General features: G+C 39.1%; 1 protein-coding gene across 1 annotated transcript in view; it reads left to right on the forward strand.

Annotated features, from left to right (window-relative positions):
* LOC126383269 (uncharacterized) overlaps positions 1-11,572 on the forward strand; it is a 35,078-nt gene that overhangs the window by 19,491 nt on the left and 4,015 nt on the right. The window contains exons 10-13 of the mRNA XM_050033778.1: positions 5,515-5,669; positions 7,897-8,157; positions 10,173-10,344; positions 10,602-10,643. Coding sequence (XP_049889735.1) covers positions 5,515-5,669; positions 7,897-8,157; positions 10,173-10,344; positions 10,602-10,643 — 630 coding nt within the window. The remainder of the gene's footprint in view (positions 1-5,514; positions 5,670-7,896; positions 8,158-10,172; positions 10,345-10,601; positions 10,644-11,572) is intronic.

Consider the following 11,572-nt stretch of genomic DNA (forward strand, 5'->3'; position numbering starts at 1 on the left):
CAAGCCAAAAAATAAGCAGGTTTAAAAGAAAATAGATGAAAAACAAGTAGGTGCATAAAAAGCGAGGAAATAAAGATTATAAAAATGAAGTTAAAACTCATGTAAAATCAGAAAAGACTCTGATAAAAGTATGTTTTTAAAGGGGACTCAAAAGAGATCACTGACTCAGCTGACCTAATTCCCCCCTTAAACACAGAAGAAAGTAAATTTTGAGGAAGACTGAAAGGAGCAAAGCTGGTAAAGTGTATTTAAGGTTGCAATATCGTACTGTCATACATATGCTTATGTATTTCTTTAACACAGAACCATGCAGACATTTATTAATAAACAGTCAGTGGCAATGAGGACTTCAGTACTGACACTGTTCTCTGTATAATTGACCCAAAACCTTAGAAAAGTACAGTACAGCGGCGTAAATATAGACAATGCAGGTAGTGTGGTTGCACTGGGGCCCGTCATAACTACCTCACACCACTGGTACAGTATACACCTAAAAGTTTTGTTGCTACCCGTCGGTTAAGAACAAAACTATAGTTTCAGATAAGTGTTAAATAAGGCACATTTAAACAGAAGTGTATTCAACATTGTTTGGTTGGATGAAACTCCAAAATAGCAGAGGCCCCACAAGACCTGCAGCAGTTTGGCAGTTCACTTTTTTTTGTTGCCTGTGGTGATGATGTGGGTTAGATAAGCTTTTGTTTATGCACTGTAGCTCACCACATAACAGTTTGTAAACCACAGGTGATGTCTTTGTCAAACTGGCACAACATTTATGGAATGATACTGCACAAATGATCATTTGGGGCTCAAAAATCATTTGGGAAAATTAGATGGTGATGCAGCAGTAAAAATGACAGATTATGGCAGTGCAGCAAAGTGAGAGAAAGTACTGTTGGCATCATTAAAAAAAAAACCTTCTACATAGATGCTCTTCACCATAAAACTGACAACACTGGTCATTGCTGAGCATCTTTACATGCTTTAATGTTCAAAAATCATTTTTTTATAAGCATCTGTGCTGGAACACCTGTATTCACCCTCTGTCTTTAAACTCCACATCCCAGTCTGCTCTGATTGATCAAGGTGTCAGGGTCTTCCATATCTTGGCGTCTCTGCACCATCGTTACAGCTGGATAATGACTATAACAAAGCATAGCAGCACTGTGCCAGCAGGAATATGTTTCGAAATCTGGGAGAAATTAACAACATTGGCAGCGGCACTTTTACTTCTAAACACAACTTGACATGTTTCAGTAGGACTCTGATCCGAAATCAGGGTAAATTTGACAACATCAGCAACCAAGATTACATGTTTCCTTGACGTTAGCATGTAGCTACATGTAGCAGTGTACTTGTAGCAGGGGAATGACTGTAATGGAGAATAGTGACACATTTTGCTGTGAAACCCCCCCAGTAAAAGCTTCTAAACACAAGCAGATATGTTCCAGCAGGAATCTGTTCCTATACTGGGGAGAAATTAACAACATCAGCAACCAGGTAGAATGTAGCTACATGTAGCAGTGTACTTGTAACTGAGAATGACTGTATCAGAATATAGCTGCACTTTCTACTGTTAAAAATCACAAATTAAAGTTTCTAAACCAAAATCTTCACAAGCAGACATGTTCAGGCAAGAATGTGATCCAAAATCTGGGAGAAATTCACATGAACTAAGATTATGTGTTTCCCTTTTGTCAGCATGTAGCTACATGTAGCAATGCACTTGCAGCCAGGTAATGATAGCAACAGAATAAAGCAGCACTTTGTATCATCATAGTAAAATCACCAGCAAAAGCTTTTAAACCAAAATCTTCTCAAGCAGACATGTTCCAGCAGGAATATGATACGAAATCGGAAAGTAACATGAACTAAAATGACATGGTTCCCTGACGTTGGCATGTAGCTACATGTAGCAGTGTAGGCTACATATTGTAAATACTTGCATTAGCGTGCATTGAGCAGATGACCATATAGAGAACCAGTCATGAGCTGATGTCAGCTTGTCTCGAAAATAGAAAAAACAGTTGGAAACAGAGCATTCAGAGCGGTCTGAAGCCTGAGGTTTTTGCTCGCAGGTATTACTTTTACATCATTATTTGAAACTTTGGCCATGTTTAATATGAAAATCCGGTACTGTTATAATATGACAGAAAATAAGGCAAAGCATTATCGGTTCTCTTTAAAATTATCCATGTTTTAATCACTATTAATGACTTTTCGCTATAGAAAAAGGACAGCTTTGGTAGTTTGTTTGACTTACATGTTTTCATATTCAGAAGATGGTGAAAGTATTGTAATGCTGTTATACTGTAAATATCTGGCAACTGCTCAGAGTCTACCAACAGGTTGAAAGCCTCTGTCTCAAACCGTCAGTGCACCAGCATTTAGCAGGTTTTCATGCTGCTGTGGAGCCCTGTGAAAGCTGGGCTGTTTGTTCTTCACAGCGATAGCCTCATGTGGTACTCAGCGGTGATTAATGTACTCGAGTCGCAGTGCACTATGAATGTATCATGTCCACCGTGACTCGTTATGGAAAGGGAAGACGCACATTCAATCAGTTTATCTGGCAAGGCCCTGGCCTACATACTACCTATCAGTGCAGCGGGTGCAGCGAGTCACTTCATCTAGATGCAGGCCCTATTCTGGGGCACTCTTGTATTGCAGTGAAGATGCTTGCCTCGCAGGGAGGCATATATAATGTATGTGGCATGTATAATGTATAAAAAGGGTTGAGTTGCTTCTGTGTTGCTGTGTGAATCCCTACAGAGTGTGGTGGCGCTAAATGATTCAGTATGCAAAGGGACTGCTGCAGATTAGACTCCTGGCAAAGAAGTCATTTCCTCGTGTTTTGTGCTACATTTTTATTTAACAGAACTGGGAAAGGGCGGTAATTGAGAGGAAAGATTGTAGGATAGCTAAATTAAAAGCTAACGCTGCATATTTTTTAAAATTGTATGTTAATTATATAGAATAGTTCAGTACAATTAATATTCATCGTCGTGAGGAGCCTCCTGCTCAAGTCGAACAGGAGAACAGAACTGAGAGGATAAACATGATGTGATGAAATGTCAACTGTGCTGCTCCTCCTTCAAAAAGTGAAAAATATCCTTTAACAAATGATTGCTATTTACAGATTCTTTAAAGTGAAGATTTTTGTTGTTGTTGCTTTGTCTTTTTTTTTTTTTTTTTTTTAAACTTGAAGACATCACTATATTTGGATCAGTTAATACTTTTGAGTTGCTAGTGCCAGCTTATTATATAGATTTTATAGACGTAAACAACAATAACATTTACACCCAAAGATTATGGCTGTGGCTCAGAGGTAGAGCGGGTGGTCCAGATCGACGGTTCGATCCCCGGCTCCTCCAGTCTGCATGCTGAAGTATCCTTGAGCAAGATACTGAACCCCAAATTGCTCCAGATGATGCTTCCATTGTAGTGTGAGTGTGTTAAAAACTGAGTAGCAGGTGGCACCTTTGTATTGTAGCCTTGGCCACCTGTGTGTGACAACTTTTACATTTTTAGATCACATGAAAAATCACATCTCTATAACTATAAAGTCTTTATTTTTTAAAAAAGTGGGAAAATCCTAATACTGCGTTGTTGTTTTTTCTGAATATTATTATTATTATTTTTTTTTTTGCCTCTAATGACAGGAACGTTTTGAAGTGTGAAAGGTGGAGAGAATCGATATTCAACTTGTTCGAGAGTTCATTGATATCCAGTGCTTCATTGTGCTCCTTGTAGTTTCTGACCTGCCCAGTCACCAGAAGAAAATGTAAGCAGATGTTTCTTCAAACCACATTTACATTTGCAGGTTTCATAGTCTATAAAATGATGTAGTATATGAGCTGACTTTGTCACCTGAAGGTGGAGGGGGTGGTGGATGACCTGCCAAGCTGCAGACCACTATTAAAGAGCAATAACTAACAAAAGTGGTTGCGATTTAGAGTCATTGCTGTTTTTCCAGCGGCTTTAAAGACACAAAAGCAGTTGTTTTTTAATTCGAGACATTGCTGTTTTTCCTTTCAAGTTATCTGCACAAAAACTTTTTTTACACAGACCTTGCTGATTTTCCTCTCAGGATAGTAGCACAAAAAGCAGTTCTTTTATCACAGACATCGCTGATTTTCCTGCCAGTATTGTGCCCGGTGTATTTTGAGCCGAAACATGATCTTTTCCCAACCATAACAAAGTGGTTTTCGTGCTTAGGCAAGTCCAGAGAACATTTCCAAATACCAAAGGAAAAATTAAAATTTAAAATCTAGTTGCGGGCACAGATGGGTTAATCCAGAAAATAATCAGCACATTAATCTGCAATGAAACAAGACACTGAAATCCCTCTCTCCATCTTTAGAGCACTTCCAAATTTCCTTGTCGCAGTTCTTTGGATTTGTCTTCAGCAGAAAGTGTCACAAACACTGACTGGACCTAAAAACACTTGAATTGCACAAAGCAGTTTCTTGCTGCAGTGTATCAGATTCCCTGCAGCTTTCTGGGAGTTTGTTTCTTTCCTCCAACTCCACATTCATGAGATCTGTTTCACAGGCTGCTTTTTCCAGACACCAGCTCACTGGATACCCTCCGATCCAGAAATAGGTCAAAGACTAGGAGTCATTAATGATGCATTATACAGTAGAACAGTAGATTACAGGAGACATAATGCAGTTTTAGTGTTTGGTATCATTTGAGGACGTGTTCTTATGACCAGGCATGTTTTTTGTAATGCTTTTTCCCCCACGTCTGTGGCTATAAAGGTTTGTAATGTTGCTGTGTGTTGCTGTAGGTGTTTAATGTTCTGTTTGATAAGCATGTTGAGCTCGTTTCTTTCGTGCAATAGAAAATAGCCTTGGTGCTCTGCTGCATGTTTACCAGATAATTCAGAGAGATGGAACAGCAGAAATGTTTGTTCCACTGATTTCACTCCGGTCTCAACCTCTCTGAGCGTGCTCATGGTGACACACACACACACACCTCCACCGGTAACACGCGTTTCATGTCAGACACAGTTCAGAAAATTGTTTTGTGTGTTTCCTTCCAATTAATTGGTTCTGATGGTTGTTGAAAGAAAGGATTGGAGGTGAGACACTGATCAGGGGGGAAGGGACTTCTGCTGTCTTTTCATTTTACTGCAGGGTGTCAGACTGTGGCCAAGGCTACTGTGTGTGTTCGTCCTTGTATCTGTCTGGCTACGTGCATGCATGTCTGGCAGTGACACAGCCGCTCTCATCTGAACGCAGTGTGCTGTGCGCTGCAGAGAGCTCTCCAGTTCTGTGCTCCGCTGCTTATGTGATAGGTTTAGTGCAGAAAATGTTTTTCTTTCCAGCATACAAAATGACTGACTCCTCCTGAGGACTTTCTCATATGTATCATGATGTTAATATGGCATTAAGTGTCAGAAAAGTACATAATGTGTATTTTCTGTCTTCTGTGTCCACATGAACAGAATCAAACGATCTGCACTGTGGTTGAATATTAAATGTTTCTGATCCCTGTCTCCTGTTATGGTCTTAGGTGAACCATGTTGGAGATGTGCGCAGCACCCAGCAGGCACCAACTGTTGTTGTGTCAGAGAGAGCAGCACCTGACCTGAGGGCAGAGAACAGTGTGGTCTCCTACGGCAACAGAACAGTCAGCGTCCACAGTGAGGGACATTATAAAGGCAACAGGTGAGTGATGGTCGCAGCTGATGTTTCAGTCCTGAACCTTAAAAATCAAGTGTGTTGGATTTCGGTGGATATATTGGTAGAAACGGAATATAATAAGTGTTTCCTTTAGTTTTCGTTACTTTAGAATGAGCCGTTTATATCAACACAGGGAGCGGGTCCTCGTGTACAAAGATGACCATGTTTCACCGCCATGTTTCTACAGTAGCCCAGAACGGACAAACCAAACACTGGCTCTAGATAGGGCTATTTATGTCTTTGCCTCTGCCACCGTAGCTGGCAATCCCTCTGCAACAAGAGCATCGAAAAAACACTATTTTAAAAAAAAAGAAAATTGTGTTCTGTTCAGTGTTTTTATCCTTTTAAATCACTGGGTCTGTTTGTTCCTAAACGTCAGGATCTTCTGGAACTGAAGCAAACCCACTTAAACACATTATAGTTTTTTCCTACAGTACAGTAACTTTTTTTATGTGCAATAATATGCATGAGCACTTTTTTTTGGTTCCTATTTTAACTGCATAAGTTGGCAATGAGTGTATTAAGTGTATCTACAGTTGCGTAGAATGTGAGTGGAATGGAGGCATTTATTTATTTATTAGACATTACTATTTATTACTTATTTTCATATATGAGCCCGGCCCTCGAGTGCACCTGAATTTCGTTATTTGTTTGTACAATGACAATAACGAAATCTGAAATCTTAAGTTAACGGAGAAAGAAGGTGAGCACACATTGGGCTAGCAACTGTCTGCAACCTGCCACACAGGGGAGAAGAAACAGATTTGTAACTTGAAACACTGGGTCCGTGTTTTTAAGCAGAGAAAATCTCACAATCCTAACTGGGAGAAGTTTCAGCTGTTGCAATCCACAGTCCTCACCGCTAAATGCCACTTAACCCTTCTGAATCTTACACATGGTTCCTTTAAAATGTAGACACCTTAGTTTCTGTGACGACAGTGATTGATGCCTAACGTTTGGCTGCTCTCCTGACAGTTATTAGATGATAATAATAATAATAAAAAAAGAAACACATATGCAGCAAATCATGTCAGATATGATGATCCTTTTTCTGATTTTGGTCTTTCTTAGTTCTCAGTTCTAACTAATATGTAATGGTGTACTGTTTTATCCTGCAAAAGTGGAGCAATTGACCAAAACCACATTACTGCTTGATTAAATAATTTACTGTCTTGGTCTGATTAGACTGATTACATTGTTTCCACAATAGTTAAGGGTGTTGCAATTTTAAGGAAATGTTCTGCATGTGTTCCATGTTCTTCTTTTATGGTTGACATTGTCATCACTTGTTCTGTCACACCTGAGTCAACCCAATCACCGGAATAAATGTTGGCATTGCACATTTCTGAAAACCACAGATACATTCCAGTTTCAACAACACTGAGGTTAACGTGTGGTTATGTTTAGGCGCAAAATCCACTTGGTTATGTTTAGAAAAAGACAATGTTTCTGCTTCAAATACCTGGTTTTGGTGGCACTATGTTGGCAGGAGAAGCAGCGACTGGTCATTGAAAAGCAGCCACATCTGGTAGCTAAAAACCTGCTGGAAACGCAGCTATGACTCGCTAAAACACAGCTGTTTTTGTCGTTTGTAGGTGTCGAACAGTGGTCTACAGTTTGGTAGCTCATGTAATTCATCACTTTAGAAAGGTTGATGCGTATGAAACGAACAAATGAAACATATTTGTGGTTTGCAGAAACTTACAATGCCAACATTTCTTCTGGTGACTCTACTGCCTAGTTATTGAATCAAGTGCAGCTGAGAAACATGTAACAAAAAAACCTCCATATTGCTCAGAACCGAGGAGCCAGATTACTTCTGTATTGTTTGTTTCATGCTAATGTGTGTGAGATGCATAAATGTTTTCATGGCTAACTGTTGTGGCTGAATTCAAACTTATTATTCATACAAAATGTCATTTGAAACAATGCACCACACATCTTTTGTGGAAAACAAGTATACACTGACTCTTGGTCCTTATTCTGCCTGGAATATGCTTCAGTTCAGTAAAACGCTTCTTAATTTAATAAGTAATCAGCTGTATGTAGCTCATTATTTTGAGAGGATCATGAAGACGTTTGCTTAATTTCCACTCCATAGCTGCATATAATGTTTTCAGACACTTCACCAAATATTTGAACACATTAATAAAACTTTAAGTAGGCATTCAAGCACAATCAATCATCTGATGTGTGTCTTGCTTTTCTGTAGTTTCTCTGCCGACAACAGTAACCGTGGGGCTGCGGAGCCTCTGAGCCACAACAGCAGAGTCACAGTTTGCTCCAGCAGCTCCTCAGATGAGACCGTCAGCATCAGGAAACCTGCTCCTTATCACGTGAAGAAGGAACAGAGGAAGGACCCAGAGCCCAGGCCGTCTGCTCCGGAGATGATGGAGTCCCCGTATGAAACCGGTTACACCACCGGAGACACCGGCAATGAGCTGGACCGGGACCACACGAATTACCTCTACAGGTGGGCCGCTGCTCTGCTGCCAGTTAGCACTGCAGTCTTAGTGTGTTTGTCATCTGAGTCGAGACACGTTTATGTGTACAGCACACACTACGCAGGGGCAGTCAAAGTGCCTTTTAGTTATTCATTAAAGGAAATACAACATAAAGCATCAATACATCTAAGGGACTGTTTGTTGTTTATCAGAGGAGGGGAGTGGCTGGGTTTTTAATCATGACCCTCCCCGGAGCTACAAATATTTTTTCTTGAGCCTCCCTGAGTGACTGAGTAAATGTATAATCATCCCTCCGCCATAAATAACCATATTTGTTTTATATTCATGCCAAATGTACAGCACGGAGAGAGTTAGAGTTATTACTTAAACAAATTTAATTCTTCTTACCCATTGCATCATAACACAAGCTGGAGGTAGATTTGTCTCAGTATTATTTGTGTGAACAGATCAACAATCTGTGTGTTTAATGTGTACGCATAAAACACTTTCCACAAATGCACAAAAGATTTGTAAACTCACAAATATATTTAGCATATATAAAATGCAGCTGCAAATACACAAACAAATGCCACAAATAAAAAATGTCTTTGAATACATTTATTTAATTTACAAATATGTGAAAAGCATATGTAAATATAAATTTCTTAATGTTCACAACTTTCAAACAGATATTTGTGAGTCTACTTTTTATTTGTGAATCTCAATTCTGTTTGTGTATTTACATTATATGCACACTGAGTCTTTTTTTTTTTCATTTATTGAATTAATAGTTTATTGACTACATTGATCCTACCACACAAAATCAACACAATTTACACACAGAACTGTTTGATAAGCTTTTTCCAAATAAACCGTAGCTTAACACACAACAGTGGCAGCAGCAGCCAGAACAATATAAATAATTTGGTATGGCAAACATTATTAGATTTTAAAAACTTACCCTTTGATGACTATAAGTTAAAAGTTGGAAAAACAAAATCTTGGAGTTAAAAAGAGCCTTGTTTTTTTCACTGTTGTCATGCACACAGGAGCACAGAATACAATGTTTGTTTGTTTGTTTGTTTGTTTGTTCGTTTTACAAGATCTGATTCATGCATTCAACACTTACTTGATTACATAGAATAAAGTGATTTAGATGGAACATCACTATTTTGTCGAGGGATTTGTCACACATGATGTGTTTAAAGACTGTTGGAAAGTTAAAAATCCAACCATAATTTCTGTATTTACAGTTTCTGGTTTTGATAAATGGTGTATGTTTGGCATTTTTTCTATTGAAAACATGTCTTTCAACCTCACTGGCAGGTTTGGACGTTCAGAGGGAATTTAAAATAAATACAAAACACAATTTGATAAAGGTTTGTGTCTCTCCCTGAAGCCAAAATAAAAAAACACAAGTCCCTCTCCAGTGCTTAAATTATTTGACATGCCTCCTCCATTTTGCACCACCCCCTCCCCTATTATTAGTAACTAACACTCCCTAAAGGGGTGCTAGCCATTTTTAAGTTTTAAAAATAAATGTAGAGAAAAAAAGATTGTCGTAGTATCACAGTCGCCCCAAGCTAAAAGTTAAGGTTGCTATGACACTTTTATATTAATAATTTTAGTTACTGTGATCCAACTGAAAGACTTTTTTTATTTCAATGAGTGTTCAGATTCTTTTCCTCTCTGTAAGATAACAGATTATTATTAGTAAATTAAAATATTATTATTAAAATGCTAAATTCAAAGACGCAAATTAAAGTACTGAAGACTGAGCTGATGCCTTACTTCCCTCTGGTGTGCGCTGCCTTGAAAGAGTATCACAGAGAATCATATTATTTGAGTAGAAAATGCTGCAACACTACAAATACTGTCCTGCATCACTGCTGTCTTTGAGGCAAGTTGGCCAACTGTAATAATTATTTTAATTTAATACTGGTTACGATAAAGAACACTCATCCCCCTCTCTTTCTGCCACTGCCTCAATAATAATTTAAATTTAATAACAATTTCATGTCTTCATGTTAATATCCCACCTCAGGCTGTACCCAGAGATAACTTCAGATGTGCAGCGCCGCCTGTACAAGAAGGAGTTTGACTCCGATCTTGCCCGCTATAAGAGCCTCTGCGCCGAAATGGATGACATCAGTGACCAGATGCACAAGCTGAGCCGAGAGCTGGACATGTTGGACGAGGACTCCATGAAGTACCAGGTAGAAAACAACAGAAGGGTGGAGCGCAGAATGGAAAAATTCAGGGCCGGCTGCCAGGAGAGTGTGCAGTCAGAGCTGAGCCTTTTAATTATATCTAACAGCTCAGGTCAGCCTCAGTGTGAGTCTGTGGGTCGGCCACAGGAACACAAAGCAGTGAAGATGAATCGAAACAATTACAATCTCTGAATTATTTTATGTTGTTTATATATTATAAAGTCAGCACAATCCAGTGAGATGATTTGTATTTCCATTTTCAGGGTGTGGCAGACGAATATAACCGACTCAAAGACCTGAAAAAGGTGAGTGGAATTAGATCTCATCGTATAATGTGAAATTAAAAGAATAGTTACGTTAGATGATCAGATCGATAACACTCACATTTGCTGAAATGAGAATGAGGAGAAAAAGAAGATGAAATAATAATAGCTTGGATTATTAAAGCACCTCTCAAGGTACCAAAGGATGTTTTAAGTGTCAGATGGCGGAAACAAAGGACACACAAACAAAAAATAGTGGCAGCAGTGTTTGCTGAAGATAACAGGATTAACTGAGTCCTCAGGCCGTGGTGAACAGGTTGGTTTTTAGTTTTTCAAAAGATGAATTTCTGCTGGGAGAGAGTTCCAGAGGGACACTGAAGGCTCTGTCCCTGAAAATCTGTATGGAAAGTTAAATCTAACCACTCTTAAAACAACAACTTGCTAGCTAGTTAGCTATGCTTATTTCCAAGCCCCAAGGAAGAGACCAGGTTTGGAAGCGAATTTTGCTTTGCTAATTAGTGGAATTACAATGTCCAGGGTCGTCATGTGATGTCCTTTGGCCCAATTTCCCCATGGATGTACATTAAGAAAGAGACGTTTGTTAATCACAATTCCCATGAAGTGGATTGTTTCACTATCAGGATTTGATCCATTCGTTTTGATAACATTTGGAAATTCTACAAGAGACACACAATTCAGATTGACGGAACGCTGAACCAAAAGTTAGCTGCTCTGTCGTGAAAGTCTGTAGTGTGCTTGCACTATGGGCCAAACAATGCAGAGGAGCTGGGTAATTTTATACCTGAGAAGTCAAATTCTTGGCTTCTTGTGCCACTGAGCAGCTTTCATAGAAATGAGCAGGATCCCACCAATGGATGTATAAAGACAACTGGATACAGGGTTAGAGGTGGGGCCCTGTTAACTCCTATAAAAGCTGCTCAGAGGCGCATGAAGCCAAAAAAGGTTGATTA

Source organism: Epinephelus moara, chromosome 21, assembly GCF_006386435.1.
Source record: "Epinephelus moara isolate mb chromosome 21, YSFRI_EMoa_1.0, whole genome shotgun sequence".
NCBI lineage: Eukaryota > Metazoa > Chordata > Actinopteri > Perciformes > Serranidae > Epinephelus > Epinephelus moara.